This window comes from Salvelinus alpinus, chromosome 17 (assembly GCF_045679555.1).
Source record: "Salvelinus alpinus chromosome 17, SLU_Salpinus.1, whole genome shotgun sequence".
Classification (NCBI taxonomy): domain Eukaryota; kingdom Metazoa; phylum Chordata; class Actinopteri; order Salmoniformes; family Salmonidae; genus Salvelinus; species Salvelinus alpinus.
Window position 1 is genome coordinate 25,825,170 of NC_092102.1, and position 19,584 is coordinate 25,844,753.

Sequence of the window (19,584 nt, forward strand, 5' to 3'; positions counted from 1 at the left end):
CAATTGTTGGAAAAATTACTGGTGTCATGCACAAAGTAAATGTCCTAACCGACTTGCCAAAAATAATATAACCCCTTTTTTGAGGTAGGCACAGAACTACCTTCATACTTCGTTAGTTTTTTTAATCGTTTTTTAAATCCGGTACCGGAGAACACCATCGTCTGTGAGAATCTCCCCTATCCACAGTGGGGTCCCATTAGTTTGTAGGCCAATCGGTTCGGACGCTACCAAATAGAAGTTGGCACATCGACGGTACCGACTTCAGACAAGTCTGCTGACACGGAGAGTGCCATCGTGTTCGTGAGAGTATCCCTTTTCCATAGAGGGGTCATACTAGTTTTTAGGTCAAACTGTTCGGACGCTACAGACTTTTTCGTGAGAAGACCGATTTTTGAGATCAATTTTTTTGGGGGTCTCATGGTCTGACAAACACCGCTCTAGCTCTGCCGCTGACTTCTTATGTAGCCTATTACCGGCAACTTCAGGAGAGTAATGGCAGAACCTGCAAAAGCCAGTAGGAGCAGAAGACGGATGGTCAGGTTAAGTTTTTTTCCCATCTGGTTATCTTGATCTGCCTCTCCTGTCTCCGGGCAGCATATGTTGTGTCAGGGCCATCCTGGCTGTTTATTTATTTGGATCTGAACGCGCCCCAATCTCTGCCCCTGATCTCTGAACGCTCCCCTATCTTGTTGTGTCTCTGAACGCACCCCTGCATCTCTGTCATTCAGCATATGTTGCGGCAGGGCCGTCCAGCTGTACAGGCCACTCATGAGCTGGAGGTCATCACCACAGAGTACATGGGTGAAGGCGTGCCGGTGAGCCTGCACCGGGCCCCCAATCCGATCAGCGTCTTCACCACCATCAAAGGTCGGCTCCATCTGCGCCTGGGCAACGTGGGTAAGGACGAGAGCACTGCATTTATTACTGAAGTATATTAATCTACTCTTCTATCCATCCACCACTCGTCTCACCTTTTTACTATCAATGCCGATGTATTTGGGTTACAATTGTAACCAGGTATCAATAACAGGAAACTTAAACTGGAACAGTGAAATGGTACGGTTGGTGAGGCATTGCGCTCCACAAAGAGTGAAGGTAGAAGTGAAGTAGCCTAAGGAAGAAAGTAAGTATTAAGAAAAGTACACCTACTCTATTTACCCTCAATAGATGGTTGGCTGAGTTTTAGGAAGAGCACACTCATACTGTCTACCAGGACAATATGGATAGGGATAAGGAGTCTGGAGAGCACACATACTGTCTACCAGGACAATATGGATAGGGATAAGGAGTCTGGAGAGCACACATACTGTCTACCAGGACAATATGGATAGGGATAAGGAGTCTGGAGAGCACACATACTGTAACGAACTACAGACTTGGATGGGAGCACACAGTAGTAAGGCTTGATTGTATTTTACATACGTTACACTGTGTGCTTGGGTGACATTGGATTGTAGTCTGTGCTGGACTTTCGGGACACGACGCCCGCTTTTCAAGCAGTTATCCAATTGAAGTGTTTTAGCCCCACAGTGTCACGGCAGCTGTCGATAGTTTCGCCGTTCGTTGTCGGAATAAATAATACCCACTCATAAACAGTACATATCACCGTCGGGCCTCGGAAAGCCCAATTTTCCGACAGAGTAATTGTGGTTCTAATACGACTCGCTTCCTCCCTGCTTATCTCCTAAAGCAGGGTAAGAGCGCGGTGAGAAATTGGAAACGTCTGGCATGTAATTTCCAATCAAGACTTAGATATCCATCAGGCCTGGCTCTGTCTCCCAGCAGCCGACAGTTGGAATCAATTAACAGACGAGGATGCCCATGAATCAGCCCTGTGCACACCGAGCACCTCCATCTCTCTCTGTAGCGCTCTCTCTTTCTATCCATCCATCTCTCTCTCTCTCTCTCTCTCTCTCTCTCTCTCTCTCTCTCTCTCTCTCTCTCTCTCTCTCTCCTCTCTCCTCTCTCCTCTCTCTCTCTCTCTCTCTAGTGCTCTCTCTCTCTAGTGCTCTCTCTTTAGCTACCTCTCTATCTCTTTCTCTTCCTCTCTCCCTGTCTCTGAAGCACTCGTTCTAGCTCTATTTCACTCCATTCCTACCTTACTCACTCTCTCTTGCTCGCTTCCACTCTCTATCTCACTCCATCTCTCCTTTCTCTCTCTTGCTAACTCTAATTCTCTCTCCAACCCACCCTCCCCGTCTTCCTCTGTTGGCTCTCATCAAGCCTTAATGAATCTCTCATCTTATTTGTTCCTCTGTGAGAGATGGTCATTAGCGTGTTTGAGGGAGAGCTGGAATTTACCTACTGCCAAGACAGATGGAGGTGGTGGAGAGATTTATGTTCTGTTAGTGAAGCTCACCAGGGCCCCTATCTCTCGGCACAGTACCCCAACAACAATGGGGGGGATTCTCTGAGTGGAAGCGAGAGAGAGGGGTGGGAAGAGTGAGGGAAAGAGAGAGAAGGAAAGAGCGAGACGGAGAGAGATCGAGGAGGTGGCGAGAGAGAAGACAAAAAAAGTAAAGAGAAAATAGGGGGGAGTGTTTGAACTAGTTTAAACTCTACGGGATCGGTGTCCCCCCGCAGGACGGTTGAGCTAACGTGATTTGCATGATGTTGTAAGTAACAAGAACATTTCCCATGACATAGACATGTCTTATATGGGCAGAAAGCTTAAATTCTTGGTAGTCTGTCCAATTTACAGTAGCTATTACAGTGAAAAAATACCATGCTATTGTTTGAGGAGAAGGCACAACAACAAAAACTTTTATCACAGCAACTGGTTTGATACATTCACCTCTGAAGGTAAATAATGTACTTACATTCAGTAATCTTGCTCTGATTTGTCATACTGAGGGTCCCAGAGATAAATGTAGCATAGTTTGTTTGATAAAATCAATTTTTATATTCAAATCTAGATGTGTGAAGGTTAGTGTCTTTTCAGTAGGGAAGCTAATTATCCATTATTTATGACATTCCTGGGAGTGTGTAAACTAAAAACAATTATTACCATAGAATTGTTATGTTCTCTATAGTTATGTACTTGAAAATGTATAAATTTACCAATTTGGCACATTTGGGCAGACTTGATACAACATTTTGAACATTAATGCAATGGTTCATTGGATCAGTCTAAAACTTTGCACGTAAACTGCTACCATCTAGTGGCCAAAATGTAAATTGCGCATATTCTCCTACATTCATTTCACATTTCCACAAACTGTGTTTCCTTTCAAATGGTATCAAGAATATGCATATCCTTGCTATTCTCATTATTTCTACAGATAGTAAATTGAAAATATATTTTTTTGCTAAAAGTATTATTATATTATTGATCGATTGACTATGACTTTTCAGATCACCCAGTAGTGCTATCTGCAGGGTTTTTTCCATGTAAATGTTGCAATTCCTGGACCAGTGACCAAAAACCAGCTGCATATGGACAGTACCAAAACACATTATCTAATGATTCTATCTCTTCGCAGCAAAATCTGCAGAGCTGGGAAGGTTGTATCCCCCATATAAATAACATTCTATTGGTTGCAAGAATTTTGTATAATAATTTAAATAGGAAAATTAAATGTTTAGAATCCGACGTCGTTTTGCATATCAGTTCATAAACCATGTGCCATGGAATCGGTACGTCAGAAATTTCTTCCTAACTATTTTGCCATCTATATGACACAGCTTTTTAATTCATCACAATTTTCTTAAAAGATAGATGGGAGGGGTTGAATGGAGCTGAAAGTTGGGACTAATAACAACGAGATAACTAATGCAAAACATACTGTGTCCATAAAAAGTTTATAGGTTAAGAACTTTTGTGAAAGAGCACAGTTTGAAAGATATGGCAAATAGAAATCAAACTGGATGGACATCAGAAATAGATGCGAGAAGATGAGGGTAGAGGAAGGACAGGAGTAAAAACAAACCAAATAGAACTATTGTAAAATAGACTGTGTCCATAAAATGTCTGTATAAGCTGGAAGTAGAGGCCTAAGTGGTGGTGTTCAGTAGTTTACTCCAATTAGGGGAGGGGTGGTAGGGTTAGAAAGTAATGAAGGAAAATATATATCTATTTTTTAATGTATATGTCTATATATATGTGTGTGGGTGGATGTACAGTACACATCAAAATGATTAAATAACAAATATGGAATCATATATTTTAGATTCTTCAAAGTAGCCACGCTTTGAAGGAGAGTGATGGAGTGCTGCATCAGATGACCTGGCCTCCACAATCACCCGACTTCAACCCAATTGAGATGGTTTGGGTCGCAGAGTGAAGGAAAAGCAGCCAACAAGTGCTCAGCATATGTGGGAACTCCTTCAAGACTGTTGGAAACGCGTTCCAGGTGAAGCTGGCTGAGAGAATGCCAAGAGTGTGCAAAGCTGTCATCAAGGCAAAGGGTGGCTATTTTGAAGAATCTCAAATATATATTTTGATTTGTTTAACACTTTTTTGGTTAATACATGATTCCATATGGGTAAGTTCATAGTTTTCATGTCTTCACTATTATTCTACAATGTAGAAAATAGTAAAAATAAAAACCCTGGAATGAGTAAGTGTGTCCAAACTTTTGACTAGTACTGTATATATTGGAAGTGATGGAAGTGATGCAGACAATTACATTGATGACAGCTACAATCTATCAGCATTATTAAAGCAATCAACCCCCCCCCCCCCCCCCCCCAAATAAATAAATAAAATACAGCACTTACAGTTGACTGGGGCAGCTCTAGCATGGCAGACATTTGGCATACTAACTTGTTGGAAAGGTGGCATCCTATGACGGTGCCATGTTGAAAGTCAATGAGCTCTTTAGTACGGGCCTTTCTACTGCCAATGTGTGTCTATTGAGATGTCATGGCTGTGTGCCCAATTTTATACACCAGTCAGCAACGGGTGTGGCTGAAATATTCGAATACACTAATTTGAAGGCGTGTCCACATACTTTTGGCCATGTAATGTACATTAGAATGGGCTACAATATGTGAAGAATACAGTATATGGAAACAGTGTGTGTGACTGGAAGACTGTCATTATCCAAGGAAAATATATCAAACATCAAATGATATCCGTTTTAATTATCACGAGCATGGATTTGTATTTATTTTGGATCCCCATTAGCTGCTGCCAAAGCAGAATTAAGGCAGTTTTATACACTTTTAAAAACATTATAATACTTTCATAAATTTCACAAAACACTGTGTGCCCTCAGGCCCCTACTCCACCACTACCACATATCTACAGTACAAAATCCATGTTTATGTGTGTGTGTATGCATGCGTCTGTGCCTATTTTTGTGTTGCTTCACAGTCCCCACTGTTCCATAAGGTGTATTTTTATATATTTTTTTTTAATCAATTTTTTTTGCTTGCATCAGTTACTTGATGTGGAATAGAGTTCCATGTAGTCATGGCTCTATGTAGTGATGTGCGCCTCCCATAGTCTGTTCTGGACTTGGGGACTGTGAAGAGACCTCTTGTGGCATGTCTTGTGGGGTATGCATGGGTGTCAGAGCTGTGCGCCAGTAGTTTAGACAGACAGCTCGGTGCTTTCAACATGTCAATACCTCTCATAAATAAAAGTAGTGATGAAGTCGATCGCTCCTCCACTTTGAGCCAGGAGAGATTGACATATTAATATTAGCTCTCTGTGTACATCCAAGGGCCAGCCGTGCTGCCCTGTTCTGAGCCAATTGCAAAAAAGTAATTTTTTGTGGCACCTGACCACAAGACGGAACAGTAGTCCAGGTGCGACAAAACTAGGACCTGCATTGTTGATAGTGCTGTTAAGAAGTTAGAGCAGTGCTTTATTATGGACATACTTGCTTTATTATGGACACACCTCAACTTGCTCAAAGATTTACAGGGATGCAAACTAGTCACCTTTTGGCGAAAATCGTCATTTTGAATCCAAAATAGGTGACCTACGTGATTCGTATAGATCCAATGAGAAAAGTTTTTTGGGGGGGCTTTGGATACCTCCTGGCTGTAAGTGAACAAGTGATACACGTTTGGAGCAATACTGGCTGAATCCAAGGCTCAGCCAATCATTCACATAACAACAGAATGCACCGCAGCACGCGACTGAAGAGAGAAGAGACAACCAACTTGCTAGTTACAGCATCAGCGCGCGCTCTGGGAAGACAGTGGAGAGTGGAAAGGCAGCTTGCCAGTTACAGCAGCATGTTCCATGAACTATAACGAAGAGGTAACGTTAGGTGAGAAGCCTGACCACAGAGACCGGGGTGAGAAGGTGATGAAGCGTACTTCATGAGCTGCAACTGAAAAACAACTGGCATTTGGAAAGTTTGAGGTGAGGGAGAAAGTGTGGTGGAACAAGTATTGTTAGCATTGTTAAGTATCTTGCTAGCTGGATTGAACTCTCCATTAGCAAGCCAGAGAAATGTTGAGCAACATTAGCCAACTTATCTGATCAAATAATTGAGTTTATGGTGTGAAAATTAGCTTGTTAATAAAGTCAGCTAACGTTAGCTAGTTAACGTTACATCAGATGAGCTAACATTAGTAACCTAACCAATTCGCTATAGTGTTAACTGGTATACGACTCCTTGCCGTTCCTCACGTTATAACGCATTAGTTGCTTACTGTACTCTGGCAATCTGTTTGAAATGTTAACTAGTTAACTAGCCAACGAACTAACTACTATCTGTGAACTAATGTTTTATATATAATTAGTGATTAATTTTCAGAATGAGAGAATTAGGTGAAAATTAGGTGTTGCTTGTTATTAAACAAGTGTAGCTGGAGCTGGGCCTGGCTTAAGCTGGAAGCCACTATAGAGGTGAAAGGAACACCATAGACTTTCCCTCTTTCTCACTTTTTTAATACAGTGGCTAAAAAGGGTTATGCCAGCTGTACTCTCTGCCTGAAAGAGATCAATTATTCCAACAAATGGTATCATGCTCTACTGGCACATTGTAGTACAGATGTCCATAGAAAGTGTACAATGTAATAATGTGCAGTGTAGCCCAAAGATAATGCTTTTGTTGTGTTGAATTTGACAGTAACACGTGTGTGAGTGAGGGGGGATTATAAAATGTTTTACTCGGTGAACGTTATATTTGCACACATGTAGCATTGTGCGCTTGATCGATGTCTACTGTAGTGGCCACTATAATGGAGCAAAAATAGAATACATGTTTGTTTCATTCGATTTCTTCTTCAAGATGTGCAATATTTAGATGTGTGTGGTCATAAGCGTTCTATTATAAAGGCTGTCATGGCTACCTGCAATATTTAGTGGATTGTTTTTTCTCAAGACTAGTAAAGTCTAGGCAACAAATGACATTGGATTGCTTTCTTTACATTTTTAACTGTGAGTTAGGTTTACATTAACCACTTTTTATTTTACACACAGATTCTGATCATGTAGATCATATTTTTTGTTGTTTAATTAGTTAATCCGCATTTGCCCCAGGATTCTTTTTTGCATATTTCACCAGTTTTCATCCCTGAATTTAGTTGAGGTTTAGGGTTTAGTGAATGGTTTTTCCCAAATACAATGCTTTTAGTTTAAGAAATATTTAGGACTAACTTATTCCTTGCCACCCACTCTGAAACTAACTGCAACTCTTTGTTAAGTGTTGCAGTCATTTCAGTCGCTGTAGTACTGACATGTATAGTGTTGAGTTATCTGCATACATAGACACTCTGGCTTTACTCAAAGCCAGTGGCAAAGATTGAAAAAAGTAAGGGGGCCTTGACAGCTGCCCTGGGGAACTCCTGATTCTACCTGGATTATGTTTGAGAGGCTTCCATTAAAGAACACTCTGTGTTATGTTAGAGAGTTAACTCTTTATCCATTGTAAAGCCATAACACATACGTTTTTCCAGCAGCAGACTATGATCGATAATGTCAAAAGCCGCACCAAAGTCTAACAAAACAGCCCCCACAATCTTTTTATCATCAATTTCTTTCAGCCATTCATCAGTCATTTATGTAAGTGCTGTGCTTGTTGAATGTCCTTCCCTACAAGCATGCTGAAAGTTTGTTGTCAATTTGTTTACTGTAAAATAGCATTGTATCTGGATTGGTAACTGGCTGATTGGTCGGCTATTTGAGCCAGTAAAGGGGGCTTTACTATTCTTAAGTAGCGGAATGACTTTTGCTTTCCTCCAAGCCTGGGGGCACACACATTCTAGTAGGCTTAAATTGAAAATATGGCAAATAGGAGTGGCAATATTGTCCGCTATTATCCTCAGTAATTTTCCATCCAAGTTGTTAGACCCCGGTTGCTTGTCATTGTAGATAGACAACAATCCTTTTCCACCTCTTCCACACTCACTTTACGGAATTCAAAATTACAATGCTTGTCTTTCATAATTTGGTCAGATATACTTGGATGTGTAGTGTCAGTGTTTGTTACTGGCATGTCATGCCTAAGTTTGCTAATCTTGCCAATGGAAACAATAATTCAAGTAGTTGGCAATATCAGTGGGTTTTGTGACGAAAGAGCCATCTGATTCAATGAATGATGTAGCTGAGTTTGCCTTTTTTCCCATAATTTCATTTAAGGTGCTCCAAAGCTTATTACTATCATTATTTATTTAATTTATCTTTGTTTCATACTGTAGTTTCTACTTCTTTTTATTCAGTTTAGTCACATGATTTCTCAATTTGCAATAGGTTTGCCAATCTGTGCAGGCAGACTTTTTTTGGCATTCCTTTTGCCTCATCCTTCTCAACCATAACATTTTTTAATTCCTCATCAATCCAAGGGAATTTAACAGTTTTTACAGTCATTTTCTTAATGGGTGCATGCTTATTAGTAACTGAAATAAGCAATTTCATAAATGTTTCAAGTGCAGTGTATGTTTGCTCCTCATTATACACCACGGACCAACAAATATTCTTTACAACAACAAACTTCTTGTATGACCTGTTATATACTATATTTGGCCCAGCCTTTGGAACTTTGCTTTTCCTAGATATGGCTACTGTATTGTGATCACTACATCCGATTAGATTTGGATACAGCTTTCAAGCAATTTTTTTTGTTGAGAAGTGAGCACTTAGATATGGTCATTTTCACTTTTTTATACTTTCATAGAATGTTTGTGGATGAGGTAGAGTAAGCAATTTGTGAAAATTCTATTGTAGTATTGAGTGTGAAAGTGGCTGTGTATTTGGACAATTAATAGACACTGCAGTAAATGAAACCTAATAAAAACATCTGTCTTGTCCAGGACCGGACTATACAACGACCGGTGTGCAATATCCAATCAGAGCTACAGTAGGCCTATATGCAAATAAGCCATTTGTCACATGGGCCTGCCATAATTAATTTTGAACTGGACTGTGTTTTTAAGGCAGTAGCAACAGCTACTGAAAGCATTCACCAAAAGCCACAAAATATGCCTGAATGGATATCTGCAACTATGTAAATACCATGGCAGTCCTCTTACATTTGGTAACTTTACAGTCCTATTGTTCAAACAACCATGAACACGTAGGCCATCTCTCCTTCAGTTGCGTATGCACATCAACAACAAGATCAACAACTTATGTTAGCCAGAGCGAGATGAGCTACAATCTAACAAGGGGACCGTAGATAAACCTTCTCAAAGCTTTTCAGCTTGTTAACTCAGCAAAAAAAAAGAAACGTCCCTTTTTCAGGACTCTGTCTTTCAAAGATAATTCATAAAAATCTAAAAAACTTCACAGATCTTCATTGTAAAGGGTTTAAAACACTGTTTCCAATACTTGTTCAATGAACCATGAACAATTAATGAACATGCACCCGTGGAACGGTCGTTAAGGCACTAACAGCTTACAGACTGTAGGCAATTAAGGGCACAGTTATGAAAACTTAGGACATTAAAGAGGCCTTTCTAGTGACTCTGAAAAACACAAAAAGAAAGATGCCCAGGGTCCCTGCTCATCTGCGTGAACGTGCCTTAGGCATGCTGCAAGGAGGCATGAGGACTGCAGATGTGGCCAGGGCAATAAATTGCAATGTCCGTACTGTGAGATGCCTAAGACAGGGAGACAGGACGGACAGCTGATCCTGCGGGACAGGTACAGGATGGCAACAACAACTGCCCGAGTTAAACCAGGAACGCACAATCCCTGCATCAGTGCTCAGACTGTCCGCAATAGGTTGAGAGAGGCTGGACTGAGGGCTTGTAGACCTGTTGTAAGGCAGGTTCTCACCAGACATCACCGGTAACAACGTCGCCTATGGGGACAAACCCACCGTCGCTGGATCAGACAGGACTGGCAAGAAGTGCTCTTCACTGACGAGTCACAGTTTTGTCTCACCAGGGGTGATGGTCAGATTCGCGTTTATCGCCGAGGGAATGAACGTAACACCGAGGCCTGTACTCTGGAGTGGGATCGATTTGGAGGTGGAGGGTACGTCATGGTCTGGGGCGGTGTGTCACAGCATCATCATACTGAGCTTGTTGTCATTGCAGGCAATCTCAATGCTGTGCGTTACAGGGAAGACATCTTCCTCCCTCGTGTGGTACCCTTCCTGCAGGCTCATCCTGACATGACCCTCCAGCATGACAATGCCACCAGCCATACTGCTCGTTCTGTGTGTGATTTCCTGCAAGACAGGAATGTCAGTGTTCTGCCATGGCCAGCGAAGAGCCCGGATCTCAATCCCATTGAGCACGTCTGGAACCTGCTGGATCGGAGGGTGAGGGCTAGGGCCATTACCCCCAGAGATGTCCTGGAACTTGCAGGTGCCTTGCTGGAAGAGTGGGGTAACATCTCACAGCAAGAACTGGCAAATCTGGGGCAGTCCATGAGGAGGAGATGCACTGCAGTACTTAATGCAGCTGGTGGCCACACCAGATACTGACTGTTACTTTTGATTTTGACCCCCCCCCCCCTTTGTTCAGGGTCACATTATTACATTTCTGTTAGTCACATGTCTGTGGAACTTGTTCAGTTTATGGCTCAGTTGTTGAATCTTGTTATGTTCATACAAATATTTACACATGTTAAGGTTGCTGAAAATAAACGCAGTTGACAGTGAGAGGACGTTTCTTTTTTTGCTGAGTTTAGTTGTCCAACAAAATTGCACTGATAAATCATGGGGAATAGTAGCCTGCTCGCCCTTCTGCAGCTTGCCTGGCAATGCATGCTTGTCCCAACCCACGTTTTGACAGCTGAATAGGAACTTTCCTTCCTGCTCTCCCATTTGATCGATGCCAAATCATTTGATTGACAACGAAGAGATATGCTAACTGTGGATAACGTTCTTTCAAGTTCAGCAGAGCTAGCTAGCAAAGTGATTCAATTTTATTGTTAGCTAACCAAATGACACCTGCATCTCTAGCTGTAGCCACAGAAAAATTATGGGGGTCAGCCACTGACCCACTCGTCCAATGACATGACATCCTCCCAGAAAATAGCTAGCTATCATTAGGCTCAGTCTTTTTAGCTTGCTAAATAAAAAGCTACATAAATAGATAAGCTAGCCTATTAGCCACGTTATGACTGACTTGTGATCATTGCCCTCGCAAGTTTGACTGTATTGATATTCCCAGCCATGGTTACATTTTTGTCCAAAATATTCTGTCATTGAAACTGAAACTGCATCCCGAACGGCTGGAGGTAGAAAACGATGTAAAAGGCCAGCTGTGGTTTACAACCTAATAGCAGTCATGCATTGAACTGTGTCGATCTTTTCTGCCAACAATGCCTCTACTCTACGTCATGGAATTTTGAGTCAAATAGAACCTATTTTAAAACCTCTTTAAGTTGTCTTTGTAGCGTAAACTGGGAATTTGATATATTTGACTGATATTATCATTGGCTGTTTGTTTCATATCTGCAAAGTAGTTAAAACGCTGTCAGTTACACTTTAATAAAGGAAATCTGAGGAAAATGTTACCAAAATTCTATGAACACATGTGCCTCTTGTGCCACACACGCATCACGGACTCTAGATCATTGCTACTCTCCCTTCCAGGACGGCTACAAGGCCCTCCCCTGCCCTCCCTTCGGCAAATCCAATCCCACCTCATTTCTGCTCCTACCCACCTATAGGCAGAAACTTAAGTAGGAAGCACCCGTGGCGAGGACACTTGCATCAAGATGTCCACCGTTGTTCCTGTACCCAAGAAAGTGAGGGTAACTGAACTAAATTACTATCCACCCATAGCACTCACTTCTGTCATCTTAAAGTGCTTTGAAAAGCTAATTAATATCACATCCACCTTACCCAACACCCTAGAACCACTACAATTTGCATACCGACCCAACAGATCCACATATGACGCAATCACCATTGCACTGCACACTGCCATATCCCAACTGGACAAGAGATATACCTATGTACAAATGCTGTTTATCAGCTACAGCTCAGCCTTCAAAACCATAGTGCCCTCCAAACTCATCACTAAGCTCAGGACCCTGGGTCTGAACCCTGCCCTGGTCAAATTGTTTTGTGTGATGACGTTGGAGGTGGCTTATTGTAGAGAAATTAACATTCAATTCTCTGGCAACAGCTCTGGTGGACATTCCTGCAGTCAGCATGCCAATTGCACCTCCCTCAAAACTTGAGAGATCTGTGGTATTGTGTTGTGTGACAAAACTGGACATTTTAGAGCGGCCTTTTATTGTTCGCAGCACAAGGTGAACCTGTGTAATGAACATGCGGTTTAATCAGCTTCTTGCTATGCCACACATGTTAGCTGTAAACAAATTTGTGCCCAAAATTTGAGCGAAATAAGCTTTTTGTGCATATGGGAAATTTCTGGGATGTTTTATTTCACCTCATGAAACATCGGACCAACACTTTACATGTTGCATTAATATTTTTGTTCAGTGTATTATTAATGAACTCACTCACACACAGGCATTCACACACAGGGGGAATAGTATGTGGCCACATTGGGAGAGAAGAGCGATTAGGTCCATCTCCAGGCCTTTTCAACACTCCTCATCTGCAGCAGACCGATAAGCCCTGGCAGGACTGCAGCATGAGCGAGAGAGAGGAACTAATCGCATGAACTCCTCCTGAAACCAACAAATTGGAGCAAACACAGAGAGGACATTTGCCCTCCCCCAAATATTTGTAAGGTGAATTAAGTGCTTTGTGCGCTTTGCCTAAAGGGCACAGATACAAATGTTTCAGAGTGATGTAATATGCTACCACCGCCCATCTAAGGTTAAAGATATCAAAACCACTCACATGCCCCCTTCATCCAGATGAGAATTAATTGGTTTATCTTTAAAAGGTTGCCTGCATGGAACCACAGCATCTAGAGAGATGGATTTCTGTAAATGCAGACTATTTCTAGTAAGTAAGAAATGGAATGAGTAAACGCAGGACCCCCCCTTTCTTTGCATAGAAATATAATTACCCATAGTGAGTATACACCTGATTCAACTTGAATGAAGTGTGTTTGTCCAAGGCTACAACCAAAATGTGTGCTGTTGGGGTACTGGAGGACCAAGGTTGGAAAACACTGAGTTGATTGTGGACTTCAGGAGACAGCAGAGAGTGCATGCCCCTATCCACATAGACAGGGCCGCAGTGGAGAGGGTGAAAAGCTACAAGTTCCTCGACGTGCACATCACTGATAACCTGAAATGATCCATCCACACAGTGTGGTGAAGGCGCAACAGCGCCTCTTCAACCTTAGGAGGCTGAAGAAATTCGGCTTGGCCCCTAAGACCCTCAAACTTCTACAGATGCACCATTGAGAGCATCTTGTCGGGCTGTATCACCGCCTGCTACATTAATTGCACTGTCCGTAATCTCACTTGTAAACTTTGCGCAAATTTTATTTCTGCGTAACAGATTACACCGTCCGCAACCGCAGGGCTCTCCAGAGGGTGGTGCGGTCAGCCTAACGCATAACCGGGGGCACGCTGCCTGCCCTCCAGGATCTCTACAGCACCTGGTGTCACAAGAAGGACAAAAAGATCATCAAGGACCATATCCACCCAAGCCACGGCCTGTTCACCCCGCTTCCATCTAGAAGGCGGAGACAGTAAAGGTGCATCAAAGCTGCTGGGACCAGCAGACTGTTAAATACCGTAAAACTTAAATTAATAGCCTGAGCGTTCATTTGCTTAAATTACTGGACACAACAGACACTTATTAGAGACGGACTTCGATTTGAGCCAGGCGTCTATTAATACACACATATTTTGCTCTTTTGCATACTTAATTGTTTATATTCAGCATTCACTTTATTTAGTCTTAATATGCCTCTATTTTTTTTTTGTCTGAATAATTTTATGTGACATCAAACATTAAACCTTGTAAACAACTCAAGGTAAACTCGTAAACAATTCATTTAGACCGGGCGTTTATTTGAATCAGGTGTTTATTTTCTGAAATGTGTGCCATTGCCCGGATATTAAAAGGGACTGAGACTCGCCGTTAAATTTAAGTTTTACGGTAGTCACCACTAGCCACTAGTACCCTGCCCTGAACTTAGTCACTGTTACTATCCGGCTACCACCCGGTACTCTACCCTGCTGCTTAGACACTGCTGCCCTATATAGATATTAAAATGAAATTAAATGAAATTAAATCAAAAAATTAAATCAAATTTTATTAGTCACATGCGCCGAATACAGTGAAATGCTTACGTACGAGCCCCTAACCAACAATGCAGTTTAAAAAAAATCTGAGTAAGAATAAGAAATAAAAGTAACAAGTAATTAAAGAGTAGCAGTAAAACAACAATAGTGAGACTATACACAGGGGGGTACCGGTACAGAGTCAATGTGCGGGGGCACTGGTTTGTTGAGGTAATGTGTACATGTAGGTAGAGTTATTAAACTGACTATGCATAGATGATAACAACAGTAGCAGTGGTTTAAAGGGGGGGGGGGGGCATGCAAATAGTCTGGGTAGCCATTTGATTAGATGTTCAGGAGTCTTATGGCTTGGGGGTAGAAGCTGTTTAGAAGCCTCTTGGACCTAGACTTGGCGCTCCGGTACCGCTTACCGTGTGGTAGCAGAGAGAACAGTCTATGACTAGGGTGCCTGGAGTCTTGGACAATTTTTAGGGCCTTCCTCTGACACTGCCTGGTGTAGAGGTCCTGGATAGCAGGAAGCTTGGCCCCAGTGATGTACTGGGCCGTACACACCACCTTCTGTAGTGCCTTGCAGTCGGAGGCCGAGAAGTTGCTCCACTACAGCCTGCTCTACTACAGCCTTGTCGATGAGAATGGGGGCGTGCTCGGTACTCTTTTTTATTTTTCCTGTAGTCCACAATCATCTCCTTTGTCTTGATCACATTGAGGGAGAGGTTGTTGTCCTGGCACCACACGGCCAGGTCTCTGACCTCCTCCCCATAGGCTGTCTCGTCATTGTCAGTGATCAGGCCTACCACTGTTGTGTCATCGGCAAACTTAATGATGTTGTTGGAGTCATGCCTGGCCATGCAGTCATGAGTGAACAGGGAGTACAGGAGGGGACTGAGCATGCACCCCTGAGGGGCCCCTGTGTTGAGGATCAGCGTGGCGGATGTGTTGTTACCTACCCTTACCACCAGGGGGCGGCCCGTCGGGATGTCCAGGATCCAGCTGCAGAGGGAGGGGTTTAGTCCCAGGATCCTTATTGATAAGCTTTCAGGGCACTATGGTGTTGAACGCTGAGCTGTAGTCAATGAATAGCATTCTCACATAGGTGTTCCTTTTGGCCAGGTGGGAAGTGCAATAGAGATTGCATTATCTGTGGATCTGTTAGGGCGGTATGCAAATTGGAGTGAGTCTAGGGTTTCTGGGACAATGGTGTTGATGTGAGCCATGACCAGCCTTTCAAACACTTCATGGCTACAGACGTGAGTGTTACGGGTCGGTAGTCATTTAGGCAGGTTACCTTGTTCTTGGGCACAGGGACTATGGTGGTCTGCTTAAAACATGTTGGTATTACAGACTCGGACAGGGAGAGGTTGAAAATGTCAGTGAAGACACTTGCCAGTTGGTCAGCACATGCTCTCAGTACACGTCCTGGTAATCCGTCTGGGCTTACGGCCTTGTGAATGTTGACCTGTTTAATGGTCTTACTCACATCGACTGCGGAGAGTGTGATCACACAGTCTTCCGGAGCAGCTGGTACTCTCATGCATGTTTCAGTTTTATTTGCCTCGAAGCGTAGAAGCATAGGAGCATAGAAGTAGTTTAGCTCGTCTGGTAGGCTTGTGTCACTGGGCAGCTCTCGGCTGTGCTTCTCTTTTGTAATCTGTAATGGTTTGCGTGCCCTGCCACATCCGACGAGCGTCAGAGCCGGTGTAGTATGATTCGATCGAAGTCCTGTATTGACGCTTTGCCTATTTGATGGTTTGGCTGAGGGAAAAGCCGGATTTCTTATAAGCTTCCGGGTTAGGGTCCCGCTCCTTGAAGGTGGCAGCTCTAGCCTTTAGCTCAGTGCGGATGTTGCCTGCAATCCTTGGCTTCTGGTTTGTGTATGTACTGTGTGGTCACTGTGTGGACGACGTCATCGATGCACTTATTGATGAAGCCAATGACTGATGTGGTGTGCTGCTCAATGCCATCTGAGGAATCCCGGAGCATATTCCAGTCTGTCATAGGAAAACAGTCCTGTAGCTTAGCATATGTCTCATCTGATCACTTTTTTTTATTGATCTAGTCACTGGTGCTTCCTGCTTTAATTTTTGTTTGTAAGCAGGAATCAGGAGGATAGAATTATGATCGGATTTTCCAAATGGAGGGCGAAGGAGAGCTTTGTATGCGTCTCTGTGTGTGAGTAAAGGTGGTCCAGAGGTTTTTTCTCTCTGGTTGCATATTTAACATGCTGATAGAAGTTTGGTAAGACAAAATTTAAGTTTCCCTGCATTAAAGTCCCCGGCCACTAGGAACGCCGCCTCTGGATGAGCGTTTTCCTGTTTGCTTATGGCGGAATACAGCTCTTTCAGTGCGGCGGTCTTAGTGCCAGCATCAGTCTGTGGTGGTATGTAGACAGCTACGAAAAATACAGATGAATACTCTATTTAGATAGTGTGGTCTACAGCTTATCATGACATACTCTACCTCAGGTGAACAAAACGTTGAGACTTCCTTAGATATGCACCAGCTGTTGTTTACAAATATACATAGTCCGTCACCCCTTGTCTTACTAGACAGTGCCTTGCAAAAGTATTCATCCCCCTTGGCGTTTTTCCTATTTTGTTGCATTACAACCTGTAATTTAAATCGATTTTTATTTGGATTTCATGTAATGGACTTAGACAAAATAGTCCAAATTGGTGAAGTGAAATGGGGGAAAAAATTAAAACGGAAAAGTTGTACGTGCATATGTATTCACCCCCTTTGCTATGAAGCCTCTAAATAAGATCTGGTGCAACCAATTATCTTCAGAAGTCACATAAATAGTTAGATTGCACACAGGTGGACTTTATTTAAGTTTCACATGATCTGTCACATGATCTCAGTATATATACACCTGTTCTGAAAGGTCCCAGAGTCTGCAACACCACTAAGCAAGGGGCACCACCAAGCAAGCGGCACAATGAAGACCAAGGAGCTCTGCAAACAGGTCAAGGACAAAGTTGTGGAGAAGTACAGATCAGAGTTGGGTTATTAAAAAAAATATCCAAAACTTTGAACATCCCATAGAGCACCATTAAATCTATTATTAAAAAATGTAAAGAATATGGCACCACAACAAACCTGCCAAGATAGGGCTGCCCACCAAAACTCACGGACCAGGCAAGGAGGGCAATAATCAGAGAAGCAACAAAGAGGCCAAAGATAACCCTGAAGGAGCTGCAAAGCTCCACAGCGGAGATTGGAGTATCTATCCATAGGACCACTTTAAGCCGTACACTCCATAGAGCTGGGCTTTACAGAACAGTGGCCAGAAAAAAAAGCCATTGTTTAAAGAAAAAAATAAGAAAAACATGTTTGGAGTTTGCCAAAAGGCATGTGGGAGACTCCCCAAACATATGGAAGAAGGTACTCTGGTTAGATGAGACTAAACATTTAGCTTTTTGGACATCAAGGAAAACGTTATGTATGGTGCAAACCCACCACCTCTCATCACCCCGAGAACACCATCCCCACAGTGAAGCATGGTGGTGGCAGCATCATGCTGTGGCGATGTTTTTCATCAAAAGAGAGTGGGAAACTGGTCAGAATTGAAGGAATGATGGATGGTGCTACATACAGGGAAACCTGTTTCAGTCTTCCAGAAATGTGAGACTGGGACAGAGATTCACCTTCCAGCAGGACAATGATCCTAAGCATACTGCTAAAGTAACACTTGAGTGGTTTAAGGGGAAACATTTAAATGTGTTGGAATGGCCTAGTCAAATCCCAGACCTCAATCCAATTGAAAATTTGTAGTACGACTTAAATATTTCTGTACACCAGCAGAACCCATCCAACTTGAAGGAGCTGGAGCAGTTTTGCCTTGAAGAATGGGCAAAAATCCCAGTGGCTAGATGTGCCAAGCTTATAGAGACATACCCCAAGAGACTTGCAGCTGTAATTGCTGGTGGCTCTACAAAGTATTGACTTTGGGGTGAATAGGTATGCACACTGAAGTTCAGTTTTTTTGTTTTATTTCTTGTTTTTCACAATAAAAAATATTTTGCATCTTCAAAGTGGTAGGCATGTTGTGTAAATCAAATGATACAAATCCCCCAAAAAAATCTATTTTAATTCCAGGTTGTAAGGCAACAAAATAGGAAAAATGCCAAGGGGGTGAATACTTTCGTAAGCCACTGTATGTTGACAATGTTGTCGGAGTCGAAGATATTGCAGTTTTGAATGTCCCATTAGTACTGTAATCTTCCGCGTTGGTCATCAATTTTATTTTCCAAAGATTGCACATTTGCTTGCAAAATGGAAGGAAGTGCGGGTTTATTCTATCGCCTACGAATTCTCAGAAGGCAGCCTGCCCTCTGGCCCCTTTTTCTCCACCTTCTCTTCACTCAAATGACGGGGATCTGGGCCTGTTCCCGGGGAAGCAGTATATCATTCACGTCAGGCTCGTTGGACTCGTTAAAAGAAAAAAAGGATTCTGCCAGTCCGTGGTGAGTAATCGCAGTTCTGATGCCCAGAAGTTATTTTCGGTCATAAGAGACGGTAACAGCAACATTATGTACAAAATAAGTTAAAAAAAATACGTTACAAACAACACAAAGAAACAAACAATTGGTTAGGAATATGTAAAACATCAGCCTTGTTCTCCGGCGCCATCTTGTCATGAAGTGTTCAATGACTAATGTTTACATACTGTTTTACCTATTTAATATGTACAGTATACACTGACTATACCAAACATTAGGAACACCTTCCTAATATTGAGTTGCACACCCCTGTGCCCCCTTTTGCCCCCAGAACAGCCTCAATTGGTCGAGACATGGGCTCTACAAGGTGTCGAAAGCGTGCCACGGTTGCTGGCCCACGTTGACTCCAATACTTCCCACAGTTGTGTCAAGTTGGTTGGAGGTCCTTTGGGTGGTGGACCATTCTTGATACACACGGGAAACTGTTGAGCATGAAAAACCCAGCAGTGTTGCAGTTCTTGACACAAACCAGTGCGCCTGGCCCCTACTACCATAGACCCGTTCAAAGGCGCTTACATGTTTTGTCTTGCCCATTCAACCTCTGAA

The 19,584-nt window shown here is 42.6% G+C and overlaps 1 protein-coding gene across 1 annotated transcript in view; it reads left to right on the forward strand.

Moving 5' to 3' along the window:
• The window catches only part of nphp4 (nephronophthisis 4), a 214,315-nt gene that overhangs the window by 146,770 nt on the left and 47,961 nt on the right, over positions 1-19,584 (forward strand). The window contains exon 17 of the mRNA XM_071348201.1: positions 729-897. Within this exon, the coding sequence (XP_071204302.1) occupies positions 729-897 (169 nt within the window). The remainder of the gene's footprint in view (positions 1-728; positions 898-19,584) is intronic.